General features: G+C 34.0%; 1 protein-coding gene across 3 annotated transcripts in view; it reads right to left on the bottom strand.

Moving 5' to 3' along the window:
- Positions 1-11,067, bottom strand: part of LOC106467483 (transmembrane protein 147-like) — a 38,029-nt gene extending 26,962 nt beyond the window's left edge. For 2 of the 3 annotated variants that reach the window (XM_022395681.1, XM_022395680.1), the window contains exons 1-2: positions 10,836-11,067; positions 8,729-8,867 (exon numbers count right to left, since the gene is read on the bottom strand). In XM_022395681.1, the coding sequence (XP_022251389.1) occupies positions 8,729-8,867; positions 10,836-10,912 (216 nt within the window). In that variant the 5' untranslated portion in view covers positions 10,913-11,067. The remainder of the gene's footprint in view (positions 1-8,728; positions 8,868-10,835) is intronic. The other variant, XM_013927841.2, reaches the window with a different exon arrangement.
- Between the last annotated feature and the right edge of the window lie 9,532 nt (positions 11,068-20,599).

Here is a 20,599-nt window from a genome sequence, read left to right as displayed (position 1 = left end):
TTTTTTTTCTTCTATTCAACTTAGATATAAAAAATGGTTTATACTGAGAGTTTATTCTCACACAGAATCAATCATCAAATCAACAAAATCATCATTCTATAGGTATTTGAAGAACTTGTAGCAATCCTATAGAACGATAGGTTTCTTTTTGGTGAGTGTAAAACACGTAAATACACCAGTTTGATTTTCGATACCTCACTAGTATGAAGGCTTGGTTTGATATTTCATTGGTGGTAGTGTCCAGGGCCACTGATGAGGAGTGGAATTCTCCGAAACTAGTCTGTCTCACAGACACACACACCTCAATGAAAGGATAGACCATTCCAAGCTTTAACTTTTTGTTAAACAAATGTTTAAACAACTCTAATTATTCATTAATGCAGTTTAAAGAATTCTTACCTTCAAAATTAGGCATGAAAACCCAAATCAGAAGTGGGAAGGATGGGTGAGAAGTGTCAGTGGAGGTAAGTATATATCAGAAATATATTTTCAGTGTAGGAAAAGATTACTTACCTTTTCTCACAATTAGAGCTAGAATCCCACATTGAGCAGGTGAAGGAACCAGTGTAAAATTACCTAGATGAGCTCCATACAAAAGTATCTGAAGAGAACTCGTGAAGTGTGCCACCTCTAGTGGAGGAAACACATCCATGGGAGACTGCACCACATCTGAACCAGGTTTACTCTTCACCCAAGTGGAGCCAACCAGTGTTGTGTTGCAATCAAAGAACAGAACAAGTGATCCATCCCAAATACAAAAGGAAGAGGAATGTGTGTAGAGTAGCTATGGCATGTCGGACCTTAATTGAAAGGTTAACTCCAGTCAAGACCAGTGGCACCGGGAGGATTTTGACTGGCCCCTGGCAGGAGGAGGGTCCTCAACCATTCACCTCAGGTGTAAGAACCAGAAGGGATGAGGAGTCTCTGTTCCAAAACTTACACCAACACATGTGTAAATCCAACACAACCTGGAACAATAAACTCCAGGAATTTACATCCAGATGACATCAGGAAGGTGGAAATACAACAAGGGTCAATTCCAGTCTAAAACCAATTGGCACTGGGAATGTAACATTCAGTTCACAGTAGGAGCAAGTTCCCAGCCACTCACATATGAGAATTTATATTGGCAGGTCCAGCTCCAACCAAAACCAGTCACCCAAGAACCAGCATCCAGATGGTAGAAGAGAGGGTTCCCAACTGGAGGGGCAAACTGCACAATAGAAAGAAAAATCTAGTTCAGACTGGCAGCATCTGGAATAAAACATAAGACCCATGGCAAAACACCACTCTACTCTCGATTGAGTGGAATTGTGCGCACTCAGGAGGATTCCTCCATGATCCATCACCCCAGTAGCTAGGCTCTGGAAAAGGTAAGGACTACTGTACTCCACTGGGAAAAAAGAGGGGAAGAAACACATTGGAGAGTCTGGAGGAATGCATCTCCAGAGAAAGTGCAATGGGTGACCATAAAACCCTATTTTGAAAAGCAGAACGTTCCCAATTCCAGAAATCTAAGGAATGTAGAGATGGGCATGAATCTCTTTCTGCTTTACTCATGCTAGTCCATGTGTATAGGGTCTGGTACAACATATTTAAGATATAATATACCAAGAGCAAGATTCTGCAAGCAGTTTTATGGAACACCCCATCTCAACAGTGAGCATGATAGACCTTATAGATTTCATGGTGTGGATTTTGGATATCAGTATACCTGGACAGGCAAAACTCACTAAAAAACAGGATCCATAATATGTGAAGCAGGTCCCTCAAAAATAAAAAAAGGACAAACAATAACTTATCCACTTTATGTACAATGGCTTCAGAGGGAAGATAATATCCAGTTGAGCAGGAAACCCCCAGATAGTGTAAGTAGCATGACACTGAGATGTGGGTAGTGGTTCACATGCCAGCCTGGATAACCACCTCCAAAGAAAGACATTGGGATGTGATGGATCAGATGGGATGATACACAGAACAAATAGCAAGGTTCAGAATAAATGGAGGAATACACAGTACAGATAACTTGATGAACCCAACTGGTAAGGGTGATAGGTGAATATCATGAAAAATGGATGGATTCCAATAGATAAACAAACAGGAGCAAGAGCCACAGAAGTGTGTGCAACACAAAACATTATAAAGCACAGACTGGACACAGGAGAAAATATGGATTAGAGCAGGAGTAGATATGGGATATGGAAGGAAGGAAAAACTAAAGGGAGATGACAGGGCTGCCTTACAGCTTGCAATGGTCAAAACAGACAGACCCCTGTCAAACAACCATGTAAAAAGATATGAGGAATGGGAGAATCCATGCTGAATACACTAAAGACGGAATATTCTCCACTTATGTTGATATACAGACATGGATGAGGAATGGACAGTGTGAAACAACAGGGATGCTATATGTGTGGATATTCTCGAACCTCTCACAAAGGACCAGACAAATGCTACATGTGAAGCCGGAGTGTGGGAACAGAGGGAAGAAGCACCACTGAGTGAGGTTGCCAGAGGAGAAACAGGGAGAGAAAGAAAAGTAATTGAGGTTGTTCCTGGAGAAGGGACAAAAACCATAGTAGAGCCAGCCAGAAAGGATCCACAAGATGAACCTGACAATGAGTTGATTGGAGGGAGAGAAATTACTCAGGGTATAAAACTGATGCTAGGGTATACATAAAGGAAAGGTCCTTCCAATCCTGGCTGAAGGTATGCATGGCCAAAGCCAAAGGATGTGGAACTGGGGATGAAAAGAGAGGAAGCTAGGCATTCAATACAAGGCAAATGCACCTAGTTGGGGAATATCCAATTGGGGTTGAGAGACCACTCCATATATAGAATCTTGTTGGAACAGTACAGATGATCTGTGACAAGATTGAGGGCACCTGGTATGTGATAAGCAACCAAACACATTTGAGCCCAGAAGAGAAGATCTAGAGTGAACGAACATAAGAACCATGATCAAGTGCCCCCTTGACTGGTAATGTAAGAGACAACTATCGAGTTGATGGAATTATTTATAACTATCTTGCCCTGCATAAATGACAGAAAATTAACCATCAACCAAAGAACAACAAGGTGTACCAAAAGGTTGATGTAAACACCTAACTCCTCCTGAAACAAATGGCCAAGTGGAACACATATGGTTATGGCCCAAAGGGATATGTGCCTCCAGTGATGCCCAAGTCTCCAACAGAAACAGAACCTCTCACACAGGGAGAGAAGGTGCTGATAGAGAGGAGGTGCTGAACTAAAAACTCCATGGATTAAAGACAAAGAGGAAAAAGCTGGACTCGACAGAGATGTGAGTTGTAAAACACCCCAGATGAACAAGATATTGAGTGGGGGTGGATAACAGACTTCTCCACCTTGATAAACCAACCCACCCGATCAGCTTCTCTGAGGAGAAGTTGGGTGTGTGAGGATGACTCTATGAAGAATGGAGGCAGAAGGAGCCAGTCATCCATAAAATAATGGAATTGATAAATGTGATCCTCATGCACAAAACATAGAAAAAAATGTGAAGCCCCAGCAATAGGAATGTAAAGGTAAGCACTGCGCACAAAACTTGTCATCCAAAGCTCTGGAAGAAAGGCCTATTAATCATTTGTTTTACATGACATAATCAATGTAATCAATGCTGATAAGTAGTATAATATATAGATCAGTCAAGTTAATCATCCAGCATTAATCACAAATATATTTAGATAAACAGATAGGCTGGTTAGACCTGAGGGATAGTTTTCACAGTAAATTTGAATTATACATTTATAACATAAAATTTACAAACAATAAGGGACTGTTAGTCCATCTAGGCTGTCATAGCTACTAAAGTTAGAAAAAAACTTAAAACCAGTCCCTATCAGTTAAGTATTTATCAAGCCTACTCTTAAACCATTTTAAATATACTGCATCCACCACATATGAAGGCAGCCTATTCCAAGGGCTGATCACCCTGTTAGAAAAATTAAAGTGTCTTGGCTGGAGCTAACTTCTATCCTCCCAAATCTTCTGGCACCTGCCCATTATCAAAGGTTTACTAAAATAGCTAGATTGCTCCATTTATGCAGGATCAATAGTAAGATGTTTGAGAAAGCTCTGAAGAATTTCATTGAAGGTAGTTTGAAACTAAATATGCACAGTGGTGATGAAGTTTGGAAAACTGGAAAGAAAAACTAGTAGGACAACTAAATAAAGGAGAGATTTGGAAAAGAAGACAAACAACATAAATTAAAGAATAATTCTAAAGATATACCTATCAGGTTTAAAGAAAAACATAGTAGACATGAGAATAAAGTTAGCTGCTATTATTCTAATGTTATGAGTATTAGGAACAAAGTGGATGAGTTCTTGGATCAAGTTAATATGAAGACTACAATATTGTATGTAAAAATGAAACAGTTACATTTGAAGATCATTGATACTAAGAACTATTTTGAAATTCCTGGTTATAAGTTATCTAATGGTGATAATAGTCTTAAAGATGCACTCTAAAAAAAGGAATAAGGTATAAGCTGCAGATAAAAACACGGCAATCTACAGGTTGACTCTACATGGGTTACAAAGTACAATCAAAGGTTTCTACAATAGTGTTTTCAATTGGCAAATGTTATTGACCACCTGGTCAAACAGATGATGCCAATAGTGCACCAAGATCAAGGTTATTACTTAAACGGATACCGAAGACTCATAGATGAATTGATTGAGATTGTGTAGGAGAGGAAGAGGTTTCTTAACATGATTCCAGATTATTTTTTATGGCAAATCAAATGGTCAGGGAACCAACCAGAGGAAATACAATTTTAAGATTTATTTTTTAACCACTACTGAGGATGGTCACAAAAGTTGACATATAGAAAATCTGAATAAGAGTAATGACTGCATAATTTGGTTTGATATTTTACTAAACATTGATATACAAAAATCAAGTTTTAGTTTGTAACGTTTAGAAAACCAACTTTGAGATCAAGAGACAAAATTTGTCATTAGTGAAGTGAGATAATGAGATTTGAGAATTTTCTTTGAACACCTGCTTTTAATTCAAGAAAGGCATGTTTCTCTGAAGATAAAAATGATGAGTAAGATTAAAATTAATTGGCTTATTAAGAACATACATGACAAAAATAAGGATGATTTATGTAACTATAGAAAAGCTGGGGATTTGGCTATAAAATAAATTAGGAAATACGAACAAGCTTATGAGTAATAGCTGGCTGATAATGTTAAAACTTAAAAGCAAGGATTTTTTTAATACATTAAAGATAAACATAATGTTATAATGGGGATTGGACCCTTAAAAAATGCTGAAAACAAGGTTTTTATTTAAAACAATCAGATAGCTCAGCTTTTAATTATATTTTTTCCTGTTTTTTTTCAATCAATATTACTAACCCTGAACTATCCATAAAAAATTCTGAAATCAACATGAATCATGTAGATATTAATCCCTTGATGATATGTAAAAAGACAGAAAGATTGAAATAAACAAAAACAGACATGTGTTTTCTCCAGGGTTTTGAAAGAAGTCAAATACTCTTTCATTTCTGGAAGATCAATAAACTAATGTTATCCCTATTTTTAAAGGGAGTAATAAGAGTTGCCTTGAAAATTATAAGTCAATTAGTCTTACTTCTGTAGTAGGTAAAAAAGCTAGTAACATAAAAGAGCATCTGCAAAATCATTTTGTGAAATATGATATTATAAGAGATTCATTTATAGGTGAAATCTTGCTTTATCAATTTTTGTGAAATATGATATTATAAGAGATTCATTATAGGTGAAATCTTGCTTTATCAATTTTTGTGAAATATGATATTATAAGAGATTCATTATAGGTAAAATAATATCATATTTCACAAAAATTGATAAAGCAATATTTCACCTATAATGAATCTCTTATAATATCATATTTCACAAAAATTGATAAAGCAAAATTTCACCTATGATGAATCTCTTATAATATCATATTTCACAAAAATTGATAAAGCAAGATTTCACCTATAATGAATCTCTTATAATATCATATTTCACAAAAATTGATAAAGCAAAATTTCACCTATAATGAATCTCTTATAATATCATATTTCACAAAAACTGATAAAGCAAGATTAGAGATTCATTATAGGCGAAATCTTGCTTTATAAATCTGTTACATTTTTTTTTGGATGGTGGAAAGGGTATGTATGTTTCCAAACAAAAGATCAGCTAAAACTGTTTTTATGGTAGCTGTGAGATAATGCAAAAAGTTTGTTATTAACAAAGTCCAGTCAAATTGGACCTTTGGTGCAGTGGTGTGACATAAAGTTATGAGTCAGTGTTTGGGACATTCTTTTTTTATATGTATTAATGATAACAATAGGGGTATAATTGATTAATAAATTTGCTGATGAAATTAAACTTGGGTATTTCTAGCTGTATTGGGGAGTTTCAGGTATTGCAGAATGATCTGAACCAACTGGCAAGTTGACAAATGACCTTTAATTATAGCAAATACAAGCTAAAGCATTGAGGTTACCATAATTTGGATCAAACATTTAATGTAGATGGGAACCCACTGAATAGTGTGAATGAAGAAAATGATCTTGGCATAATGGTAGATAAGTCACTCATGCCATTAGATTCTTGGATGTATTTACATTTACAATCATATTGACTATATTATTCCTCAAAGTCAATTTTTAAGAAAAAATATGTTGAAACATGAAAATATACTGTAAGCTGTATAGACTCAATGATAAAAAAATACAGGATTTTATAGACTTTATATGAAGTTTTTTTGGGCAAACAACCAATTTTTACTCTCTGAACCACTCATAAATTCACAATATTTTTGGAACCAAAATAGCTTTATACATTTTTCCAAAAATACTTACCAATTTATAAGACTTTTCTTATACATTTTATATGTGTGGTTCAGGTTGGTTGAAAATATATAATTTTACTGGTTATTTAAAAAATAATAAGACTGCTTTCAAAATACAAGCTTTAATAGGTTTTATAGGCACACTGGAAAGCCTGTCATAAGTGAAGAGGTTATTAGTAAAAAACATAAATTTATACAAATACTAGTTATTCCTCACTTGACAAATTACGTACAGTTTTGGACTTCTTATTTAAAAAAGGATATTTTATTGGAAAAGTTTAGAGAAAGAGGATTCGGATGATTCCACAGATGGAAGTCAAAATCTCTTACCTTAAAAAAGAAGGGTAAAAGGTGATTTATATTGAATTTCACAAGATTATCTGGGAGACCAATATGATAAACAACTCTGATTTCTTTGTGATATATTCCAGTGCTTCTCAACCATTTCCAATATCATTCACCCCTATAAATTTTTCACAAGAGCTCACTCACCCCAGTTCAAAAAAAAGACAAAAAAGTACTAAATTATAATGCAAAATTCTTTATTATGACTTAAATATACATCAAAGTACAACTAGAATGAAAACAACAAAAACATATGCATTTATCAAACTACAACTAGAATACATAATAACTAATGACTTTTTTTTCTTGAATTGTTGTATAATTGATAATACTCATTCACTCTGCCATTCACACCATCATTTTCATTCACCCTGATTCTGATCTCATTAACCTCATTGAGAAGCACTGCTGTATTCTAAAGATAACAGGATAAGCTTACAATTTAATATTTGGAATAAGACAGGCTATATACAGGCTCCCATTGAAATAGTTGTATATTCCTAACAGGTTAATTAGCTTATGGAATGAGCAACCATCAGTAAAAGTGGAGGCCAGCAACTTACCAGAGTTTACACTGCAAATTGAAGAGTGGGTTTAAATTTCATTATTCTGTTAGCTGGGTGTGTAGGGCTAGCCTTGAAAGTCTCTTGTTGTCTGTATGTTATGTTCGTAACTGTTATTTTTAAAATTAATGCTGATTCTCACAATAAAAGGCCAAAAGAAATATTCTATTTCATTAGTGGAAATACATACAGTTTTGTCATCACTTAAACACGAACAAAAAATAAAAAACTGTGACTGCCACAACCAAACCCATTTAAAACTTAAAATTTTTGTCAATCATTTTTGGGCACGATATTATTTTCTTCTGGTTTTTCTCTTAATATCACACTAAGTACCAAGTTTTCTCTTGCCTATATCAGCACAGTGATTCTATACTTGAGTTTTAATAATTTATGTTACTTCTAAATCCTTCTATAAATTAATATAGAATCCAAACCCATTATAAAGTTTATGTATGAGACACTTTTAAACAATGACTGTTCAATTATCTCTATTTAGGTTTATAATTACAGGAAGATCTTCTATCTTCTAATATTCAACAAGTTTTAGTTGTTTTTTAATTCTATGTTCTACACTACAAATTTACCAGGAATATCTTCCCACAAGTTACAAAAACATGCTTATATTATTTAATCAGATACTCCATTTCAATTAACAATATTACATATTTTTAAAATCATTCAGTTTATTAGACAAAGAAAAGGTGTGTATATTTCATAATGCAGAAAGTTCTCAGCAGGTAAAACGAGATAGATTTTTAAATTGAATGAATGACTGATGAAAATGTTAAGAATACTCCACAGATCTGTTATAAAATCTTGGCGAGTATAAAATATGACTTCTGAAAATTAAGCCTGCACAATGTTCACTAAAACAGCATAGCATTTACATAGTGGATTTACCTTCACACAAATCTTTTTCATGTTTATGGAAAATTAAATGAAAAGATATACATACCCCCACAACATCAATATTACCAACTCCACTGATATCGCTGGTTGGGAAAAATGTTGCCAAAACTAACATTTTACATAACTGAGTAAGAAGATACATCATTCCTGCCTGAACACACTTCCAAAATGCTCCATATTCTGATCTAAAATATTGAAAAATAATCTCTAGTTACATATACTGTTGCAGAGTTCTCAATACCAAAGTTTCACTATTAATGAGCATATCTATTTATCAAACCATAACTGCTAACCCTAAGTTCCAGAAGTATTAAAATAATTTAACAGGAAGCCTACTGCCTATCAACATTCCTACATTTTACAACCCTGAATCAAATCACTTGTAGTTCTAATACACTTTTTCAAAAAGGTACAACTGTTTATCTTCACCACACAATACAGGTTTATTAAACCAGATATTCTAGAAGCCCTATGCACCTTTTTTACAGCAAGTCAATAGCCTTCCATTGTTCCAATAATAAGACTAAAACTGAATATAGTATACATACAAAGTGTGTGCACATGTGTATATATGTGTGTGTGTGTGTGGTCTTATTTGGTGTTTTCAACCTGGATGAAACCTCATTCAACACATAAACAAAATAACCAGGGCAGAGACCCCAAACATTCAGGAGTAGCCATCTCTAATGTAGAATTTCTGACCAAAGACAGGGTACTATGTAAGTAGCACCTCTTGCCAATAAGACTACCCTTAACCAAATAAAATTTACTATCACAGTTATAAAACCCTTCAGCAAAATGTGCTGAACAAATTCAGCAGTATATTGCAGCTTGAACTTTGAGTTTTCTAATACACAACCTGGTAAACTTATTATTCATATTCTTCCTTCAAATGAAAATAATAATCTTACTTTTTAACTCTAATTTTTACAAACAGGTCCCTGTGCTCCCAAATCATTACTATCAGGGAACCAAACATTCCAGACTTTTCTCAATAATTACATCACAATCTTCTCCTTAACAGAACCTACATTCTTCTCTCATAATAGATAAGCACTTTATACTTCTCCATATTTTGGCATTTTGAAGAAAAACAAAAATTAGCATAGTTGAGCATTTTATCATTTTGGCTAAGTTATGTAGTAGTAGTTTAAACCTTCAGATAAGTATAATGCACGAAAAACACAACATATGGTATAGCATTTACATTAACTTGTTAGTTTGATTCTTACATTTTTACATATCTATACAGTATTAAATACATACTAAATACAAAATTTTAACAAAAAAATAGCTTGGATAAGTCTTATATATCACAAAGTGAATTACAGCAATTAATATTACAGCTGGTTGGTTTTCTGATAAAATATCAAGTGCGAGTTTTTTTTTTCAATGGTGGGTATACAAGAGGGGCAGTACCAGCTTCTTCCCAACAAGGAAACTGAGGTGGGCTACACTCTACATTTTGAGGGCATACATACTACAGTGTTTAGGGAGTGAACCAGCTTTAACTAAGCACTGTTCATTGAGTATGGAGGCTACAGGGGAAGCTAAGGTACATTTTGGGGTAGCTTCAGCCCTAACTACACCTTATATGCAAGGTCAGTCTTTAAGGAAAAATGGTCTGTTATGTGTTATATATAACTTTAATGCCTTGACTTAGTTTACATTTAAAATTACATTCATTAATAATAATACAGATAGCAAAGGCCTATATACACCACAGCGGTATACATAAAATAAAGACATTATGTTTTATAATTTATAATATATATGCCTTGTCAGTTTCATGTATATTTTGCACAAGAATGTTGAAAATTTCTTGTAACTAAGGCAAACTAGTTTTTATTTACATAATAAACTGTATGTGATAAATAGAAAAACCCTTCCTTTCTAGAAGAAAAACTAAAAAAGTAAAAGAATGTTCACTCTATGAATCACATATTACTCATATGAACTTGATCAAGTTGATGAAATGATTGGTTAATTACTATACTGTTCTAAGCATTACCATAGATAATGATAATGCTTCGTGTTGACTGTATTACTACCACTTTGTTTATTAACACACAATTTATATACACCAAGAAATAATATTAATACTATAACTTATAAGTAGTAGTAGTAGTGTTAGGTTTAATTAACTAACTTACAGTCCGGAAAACTTGTAAGTGAGAAAGTATGGTACATATGCAAGGGCAACACAGTTTCCAAAATGAAACAGAGTCATTTTTCAGTATCTTTATCAAAATTATAAACAGAATGAAAAAGACGAAATTTAAAATGGTATGAAACTCCAACGTTAATCTAAACTGTAACCATCAAACTAACTTGGATTAGAATGAGAAAGAATCACAAATCCCCTAGCAATGGCACATGTTTTCGATATATTAAAAAAAACACAGAAAATATATTTAAAAAAAAGCACAGAAAATATATTTAAAAAAAAAGCACAGAAAATATATTTAAAAAAAAGCACAGAAAAAAACAGATATTCAACGTAATAATGAAAAATTAAATCATAATTAGTACCACCTTATAAAAGAATAATATGAGGCTAAATATATTTATTTTTAAGAAATTTTTCTTATAGCTTTAAATCAGTGTTAAATTCAGAAGTGTACAGGGGAACTTCTCCCTAATCAAAAATATTTTCCCTGAAATATTTTAACTATTTGTCTTTCTTACAGACGTTATTTTTAGCCAAGACATAGCGGCTCATAGAATGGCTCTGAGTTTCTTTGTATTTTTCAAGTACACATATTTTTAGCTCATAGCTCCATCTCTTGAGTGATTTGAGATCTAATTACAGCTGTGGCTATTGAGTGTTCCCTCTTGTTTCATATTTTACAGAGAGACGTTAACAACTGAAATAGTCGTGGCACATGAGTAATATTTAGTAATGATAATCATTGTTACTATATAGTTATGACATTGTTCTTTCATTGGCGGGTTCTTGTAAATTATTTGGCGAAAATAATCCAAATTCCAGCCCATGCAACCATAAAAAATTAGTTTCTTTTTTTCCTTAATTAAAGTTTGTTTGCAAGCTTAAACATTGTGGTACCTGTAAGCCAAGTTTAGAGCTGTGCTAACTGTACTGCACTAACATAAAAGTAAACTTAAACTTTAAAACTTGTCAGCTGATTGATCAAGTAAGTGAAAACAAAACACTAACCGATTCTCTTTAGCAAGTAGAAATAAACCTTTTTCACTGCCTCTCGTATTTATAATCTGCTCCTCGAATTTACTAGAAAAATTTAATGTCAAAATTTTAAAACTTTCTAGGCCTACATTATTAAACCTTTTTTGGTCTTAATGTCATTTGCCCTTTAGCTAACATCTATATTTCAATATTTAACAAAATTATAACAGACTAAAACAAACAGTCCCTACAACCAAAATAAAACAAATAGAAAAAACTAATTTATTAGATATTGACCGAAATCCAAAATAAAACTTTCAAACAGGTGGAATATAAAGTTTATCAGTTACCAAAAACACAGTTAATAAATACATGCCTGAACAATACAATACGTTAATGAACAATACAACATAAATATCAGTGTTACTAACTATTTCAATAAATAACGGAATTAGAAAAAGAACAAGAAAAAACCTAATTCTGACAAAAACACAATATTCCAGATTTAAACAACTTCAAGATCAATAACAATATAGTGTAACAATCAGAAACAACTTGTTTAATTAAGCTTAAGATGGGGTTTTTATTTAGTAGTTAGATCTTGAGGTGACTAGGTAATTTGCATAATATTTCACACCATTACTATCTGTATGCTACCGCTAGGAGAAGCTTGTGTCAGTTTCATAATACATTCATACTGAAATTCAATTTGCACTAGCTAATAGGTGAGTTAGCACTTTAACAAGTGTAAACTATTTTTAAATAAAAAATAGGAAGTGGGAATGGGAGCACCAAAAAGTAAGAAAACAAGGTAGAAATGGGCAGGTAAACATTACAACACTTGGTGGTTTCTGACAAGGTGCAACCTCAAAGTGGGTGTGGCCATCGTTCTGCCCATTCCTACTTCATTTGATCTTTGTAACTTGGCAATTGTTCAAACTAACTGAAAGGAGTATTTAGTTAAATTTCTCTGTTGTAAACTCAGTTTTAGTAACGAAGTACAGATACATGTATGTAATCAGATTACGTGACCCTAACGAAATGCGTGACATCATAAGGGGAGGGGAGTGTTTGATGTCGGAAGTGAGACAGGAAGCTCCAATAGTCATATTTTGCTTATGGAAGACATTATAGCTATCTGACTGGTAAGAGGTGTGCAAAAATAATAGTATCAATAGTGCTGATTTTTAAAATTTAAAATTTGTTGATTATTTAGAAAGGATTAATTAATGATAAAACTCAATTCACATCTATTAATTGATCAAAGTTCGAAGTGAAACATGAAGTAGGAATGGACACGACGATGGCCACACCCACTTTGAGTTTACACTGTGTCCAAAACCACCAAGTGTTGTAATGTTTACCCACCATTCCTTCCTTGTTTCCTTAGTTTTTGTTGCTCCCATTCCTACTTCCTAATTCTTTATTTAATTTGTTCTTACATTTACCTCATAGCTTTTCTTGGTACTAAGTTTCGAGAGTGATTGTCTTTAGGCTTAACCTTCTTATGGCTTTTCTTAGAGCTATCTCTCGACATTTCCTGGCTTTTACTGATATCTTTGCTATTGTTTTTCTTCCATCTAGCCAGAGTGGCAGCCTTAATGGCCAAGGCTTGCTTCGCATATCGAGCATTACTGTTCCAAATCTTATGACTGTTTTTGCAGTAGTGTTCTCTTTAGTGGGACAGAGACTTTTCAAATTTATCAAAATACGATTTTCTCATTTTCTCCCATTTTGTTTTCTTGAAAGGCATATTTTAAAACTCGCACTGTTTCAAATACAACTTTAGATGTCAATAGGTTACACTTAGTTTGAAAACAATGCAAAGGTAAGTTATATAGCTAATTGTTCTTGTTTTCAGTCCTGAGCTCATGAGTAAAACCGTGTCAGACTTCGGTAGTGGTAACGTTCGTCCTCACGTAGGAGACTTATGTCTTAGGCACTGACTGTTATGAACCCTTGAGTCATATGTATAGAACTGAAAACTTCGCTTTCAAAGGCTAGATCATAGTTTGGACCTAGAGCTAATAAATCTACATAGTTCTCTTTTTTTGTTTTGTTTTTTTTATCTAGCTAATATAGCTGCAAGCTGATCATGTAGTATGTGCACATAAGCAATCGTGCACCCACACGTGATATAAAGGTGGGTTGTTACTTGGAAACTCACAGAGTGTTCTCATAATCATAGAATATAGCTACTAGTGTATTGTTAGCTCGTTAGTAATGTTCTAAAATTGTTATTGTTATTACTTGATATTACCAAGGTTATAAGTAAACTTCAGAAAAACGCTTTTAGCCAAGGTAGCGTAATTCAGTCATGAGCGTTTAGAATTGCATAATGTGAAAGCAGGAGAGAACTATGCCTTTCCAACAACATTAGTTAGTCAGTCAGGTAGATTTTGTGAACTTTTGTTTTTACTCTACTGACTTTCTCAAGTGCTTTGGTCTCTTGTTACTCTGCAGTTGGTTTGTTTACTACTCATGCATATTTACATGTTGTTTGCAGTGTGTTTGATATTTTAATTTGTATTACACATATTGCACATCTGGCCCATTCCTACTATAAGTACCACTATACTTCTGATATAATTAAAAATTCATATTTTTTTGGCACGTGTGTAATGTTCAATCTTAAAATCTAAAACTTTTTTTAAAAACAACGATTATTTTATATACAATTCAATAAAAATGAGATTGTTTCCAGTCTCCAAATTACTAAAATAGTAACTTACTGTACAAGGTTAAAAAGTGGTAAAAACCTCGATGTGACTGGAAAACAATCTCATACACTCTACATGTTTCGAGGTATATCTTGCATCATCCTCAGGAGTGTAATGTTTTGCAAGTGACCCTGAGTTTAAACAGTCCAGCTCACAATGGTATCGAACAGTTGAGTGAAGTGCAACTACAGAACTGTAATATAGTTGTAGCCGATTTGCAGTGACATTTTGACCTGATGGAGAACCAAGCTGTGCATTGGGCTGATTTCAGGGATCGAAATAAAGAGAGGAGAATCTCAGAGAACTTGGCTGCTTACATGAACAATCTGTGCCAGTAGCATAGGAGGGCATACCCTGCAATGATGTTGGAAAATCGTGAGTATACCCTTGTTGATACGATTATTTAGGGGTAACCCAATGATGAGGCATCACTTGAGCATGTGAGAGCCTTGTCACCACAAAAACAGAAGAACTCTCACCCTAACAGAGATAGTTCCTATGGTGACAAAGTTTGAAATCTTGGCTTTGAAATATGTTATAAGAAAAATAAAACATTGGCTGTTCCTCAGACAGATTGCCCTACTCAAGTAAGTGCCTCACACTGAGTTCAAACTTTCCAGAGGGCAAACAAACAGCTAACTCATCCTATCATTGTGACACAACCGTGTTGGCTTCCAGTGAATGGTCGAAACTTTCCTGGTCCTCCCATGATGCTTGTGTCACATATTATGCAAATTATGCTTCTTCCCAATGCCACTTGGGAAGACATGACCAAAGTGTTTGCTTTTGGTGTGGACAACAGTGTCACTTCAGAATGAAACACTCATATTTTGCCATTGAGCACGTGAGGCTAACAACAGTGTCAGAAACGTTGGCAGCTTCCTATAGCTGCTGCTACTTCAACTTTGAGAAAACAAAGGTTCCCAAGATGAGTCTGATCACTGACTTGGAGAAATGAAGCAGACAATTTGTACTAAAAGGTTTGGTGGTCAGCCCAACTTTCTCAGGATTATGTGGTGCATGTTGTATGTGAAGATAAAAAGGCGAGAGATAGAATTCGTGGTTGATAAAGGAGCTGCCAAGACAATGTTAATCTTGTCATGTGTTATGTAATCCATGTGAAACCATTAATCTTGCAAATGGTAACTGGACAGGCACTTCTCTGACTACATCTAGGTAAATAAAAGAAGTCACCTCGTACCTTAGTTCTGGCTTATGATATCCTAAAGATAGGCATATTGTATAAATTCACAGTCAGCTTTACCTGTGCAAAAGGTAAACTGCATATATATATATGAAAAAATCATCCAATGATGGCTTGTCTGGGCCCAGAAACAGTTAATTGCACGAATTTATTTTGTGGATGGAGTTACAGTATCTCCATCTACACAAGTGATATTCTGTTTACTACAGACAAGGCCTACTTTGTTGATGTCATGTAATGCAGGAATAGAGCCACCATCACATGAAATATATGCTGTTTCCTGTCTAGAAAGCATGTAGTATTAGTTCAAACGGTGATCTGTCCATGGAAGGGTGAAGACCCAGTGTTGCTATCTTAATTCTCACTGGAGTTGGTAGCATGGCAGGCAAAGTGAAGGAATCCTGAACTAATAATATCAGTAGTGTTACTTTTATCATAGTAGATCCAAAAGAAAGTAATCAATTGCCAACATATCTGAGGTCACTGATTGATTATTGTGAACACAATATCGATTCAACACAGTGGCAGTATCTCAGTGCCAGGACATGTATTTGTGGGATAAGATGCCTGACTGGGTCAAACAGAAGTAACTCACTATCACAAAGGCGTAGATAATGTATGTTTAATAATACAGGTTTCCCTGGAATAATATAAACATAGCCAGCATCAAAATACAACAGATGTTAAAGGACAGAATCATACAGCCTTCAGAGAGTGTGTGACTATTTTCATTAGTGGTTTTCAGGAAAACGAAGGGAACACTAAGGTTCTGGGTTGATTTCAAATGGGTGAACATGATGATCTTTGCACTCTCTAAGACAGATATACTGGGAGGAACCCGATAGTTCAAAATGTTAGATCTGGGATCTAGATACTGGCAAGTCAAGCTGTATGGAGAGAGAAGAGCTAAAACTACTCACTACTCAAGGCACAAATTGATTGCCTGTTGAAGTTTTTCAATGCATTGGCCAATTACCTTCCTCTTTCCTATAAGATAATCTAATTAACGCATTCACATTGATCACATGTGGTCAGTACCACCACCTGAAATGGCTGCAACAGAGTTGTCAATGCCCTTACTGTACTCTCAATTCCATGCTCATTACAATTGCTCCTCCTTGGTCTCATTTCAAAACTTATGTTGAAAGTAGAAAATTACCACTTAAGTAATCACTTGCATATCCCAATGCCTAATTTACTGTATTATATTCAAACGACGTGGAAAATTATATATATTGGACAAATAGGCCGCCGTCTAGGCGATAGAATCTTGGGACATCTTAGTAAAAAAAAAATAATAGCTCAGAACATACCATCGATGGCTTCTCTACAGAAGGACTCAAACATGCACCACCTGATACTGTACAAAGAGAACAACTTGAAAATAGACTAATTCATATTCTGGGGCTCTCAGTGCCCACTGATTAAACTAACACTTTTTTTTATATTTAATGTTATCAATATTACATCTTCATATGACCACGGGATTTATCACATTATTATTCTTTATTTATTATGTACTACTTTTATTTAGTTCGAAAGTTTTTTATAACGTTACAAGCATTACTGTACAATGTTACCAACCTGTATAGTACTGTTAAAACTATGTGATGTTCTTTGTATGATTCAGATGTCTCTTTAAAATCTTTACAGTTTGTATTTCGGTGTGAAGAAGTATGGAAGCCCAAAATGTCACTTAGCAATAAATTTAGTTATTTTGCCATTGTATAAACTCATTATGTTTTTATGCCTCATTTAAAAAAAAACAATAGTTGAATTACCTGACCTATAACCAGGGAGTGTTCTCAATCATGTCAGACCCGTTCCACCTGTATGATGATCTATGAGGATATCAAAGACTTGAAAGAAGCTTTATCTGAAGTGTGTTTAAATTGAGCATGACAGTATTTTAGTCGAATAAATAAAGATAATTAATGTCTAGTAAATCAGTTTATAGAGGAAAGAATATTATAATTATGTTAAAGAGCATTTACTAAGCACATGTCTGTTTATGAGCATTTGCTATGCACATATATTGGAGTTAAAGATAAACTTGTTTGGAATAAAAATTATGAAACCCAGAACCTGTGTTCATCTATGCTCTGAAATGATATTCCAAAAATAACAGTGTACTACCTAACTAGTGATATTAAAACTTATTAAACTAAAACTCGAAGTAATCCATTTCCAAAACGTTTTTCAGATACCTTTAATAAACATCAAATAATACAGTTTACTTTATGGTGGCAAACACTGCTTAATTTGTAGACGTTAAATATGATTCTAGACTAATAATCATATTTAATTTAAGGACTTTTATGTTTTCTGAAAAAATTTGTCTAGTATTAATCTGTTGTGTGATTGGTCCTAGGCTGTAATAAGAGAACAATCCTTAAGAGTTACAAAACAATTATCAGACCTGTCCATGAATATGCAAGCCTTGTTAGGATGTATGTTAAACTATACTCTGCAAAGATCAGAAAAAATCCTGAACAAAGTATTGTTACGTATCTGCTTGTTTGTTTGTTTCCGGTAGAAATTCTTGCCGAGAATCTTCAGCGATACAAGTCCTTTCTTGATTTAACCAGTTTATTCTTCCTCGATACAAACTTTTAGTATACAGAAGTTCAACAATCAGTACGTTTCTCGTCACTTTTAACTTAATCACTTTTATAATACACGCTATAAATCACAGCGATTCACAATCTCGATAACCTCGCTCTCGACGAGTGCAAAACACACACTTTACGGCTCACTAGCTCAAAACTAACATAATCATAAATTACACGGAACTCAAAGTAACTACTGCTCTCTCTTCATTCATTTCTCTGCCAGGCTTATATACTAACGAAGAGGGCATCTCGATCACACTCGGACTTCCCCGATCGTTCGAGAAACTCATCAGCTTCACGTGACTTCCGCTGTCGTAACAGTATTAAGCTTAGCCTCTAAATTACTGATGTAAATTTCAAGTTCTAAATTACAAAATTATTGTAGCAAACAAATGTTTTTTCTTACCGAATTACGATTTAAAAAAAAACTATCCAACAATGTCAGAAAGAAGTTTATCTCATATTTAAATGTGGTTATCTCTTAAATATGCTCTTTATCTCTTTGAATTTTAATGTCAACTGTGGCAGCTACTTAAAAGACGGCCGACAGTTTCTTCTACAGACTTAATAGTGATATGACAATTTCAAAACTTCACACGACCACCCAAACCTATGGTATACTAGCTTTCACTATCTACCAGGCGAGTGTCAAGATTGTCAATTTGGCGGATGCCTTTTTTGTAGTATCTGATAAATCTAATTTTTTATATGCCAAAGTCATAATTAAATAATTATTCCATTGCTGGGGAAAAATATTTCATTAGAGGCCACTAAAGAAAACATTCATCACCTGTTTGTGAAACCCCTTTCCATGCTTTATAACTTGTTCAGTAAGCCACAACTTTATCCAATTCTACGACTGTACTTCTTGAGAGGACGTGATACCACAACAAACTCATTTTCCGGTTATAAAAAGAAACCAGCAATAAGTACACGTACCAGATATTATCATAAGTACAAAGACCTAGCAAACTAGATACAAACTACAAAGTTAAGAAGTCAGAAATGTAAACTGCAGTGCATTCTATTATTGCCATGTATGGTAAAAAATATGATTATCAAAACAAGATTAAGTGCGAAGTGCTGCAAAAAAGGGTCCAGGCAAAGAAAGTGACAACAGCTTTGGTTTGCATCTGTTGATATCAGCTTATGATATTAGGGCTATAAGAGAGAGAGAAAAACTCAACGTTTTTGCAACCCTAGCTCCTCTTACAATCAGTATCTTCTCCAAACCTTCCGAATGACTAGAAAACAGCCAAGATGCTGTTCGTGTTTCAACAGCACCCAGCCGCCTTACAGCAGTGTTTGTAAGTGTGAGGCAACCATACTTCTATAAGACAGGGATACCTGATGCACAAATCCAGCCACAATTACAGCTCTGTGTAATGATGATTCAGATGACGAAGAATACATTAATTAAGGCAATCTAGTTAAGATAATGCCTGAAACCTAAAATAATGGCTTCAAAATGTTGTGATTATGCCATTATGTTTAATTTTTTCATGTTCAAAAATAAGTTAAGGTAACATTTATCAAGAATATAATTATTTTAATTATGTAACTGCAGATTTTCGTTTACGATGTGTAACAGGTGGAGCCCTAATTATTTTGATGTTCATCTTTGTGTGGAGAAAGACATGTTAAAAGGGTAAGCGCCTGATATTTATCCTCGTATATGCATTTTTAAACACAATTTATGCTAACAAATAATAGTAAGTTTAAATTCATAGTTAAGAAAATATAGCAATAATTTGGAGTGAGAATTTGGCAGTTTGTAGTTTCGGTAATTTTCCGTCTTTTCATATTGCAAGGGTTGTATTTCTGAAAGCCTACTAAAAACAAAAAGGTACCTGTCAGGTTCATAATTTTTACATTTTCATGGTCATTTTGATTAATGTTGACATTTAGTATATCATAGGTTTGGGTTACTCTCATATCAATTACAAATTCGAAATGCATTTGAATTATTAAATAAAGATTAACTTACAATATCAAACATTAGGCAAAGCGTTTTAGTATGAAACACCCTTTCTGAAACTACACGAGAAATTGAAGAGTAGCTATAACCAGTTTTGATTAATGAAGATGTAAGCCATCCTCAACAAGGGACAAATCAACATGGGAGAAGCGGAAGTTAGTTTTTGTAGTACAATGATAAAAACAGTCGATGATTTATTTCAGAGTATATCATATTGTTACGTCTCTGCTCGTTTGATAATTTCAGGTAGAAATTCTT

Source organism: Limulus polyphemus, unplaced genomic scaffold (genome assembly GCF_000517525.1).
Source record: "Limulus polyphemus unplaced genomic scaffold, Limulus_polyphemus-2.1.2 Scaffold2629, whole genome shotgun sequence".
NCBI lineage: Eukaryota > Metazoa > Arthropoda > Merostomata > Xiphosura > Limulidae > Limulus > Limulus polyphemus.
The sequence above is the reverse complement of the archived record's forward strand: the minus strand, read 5'-3'. Positions and strand labels throughout refer to the sequence as shown.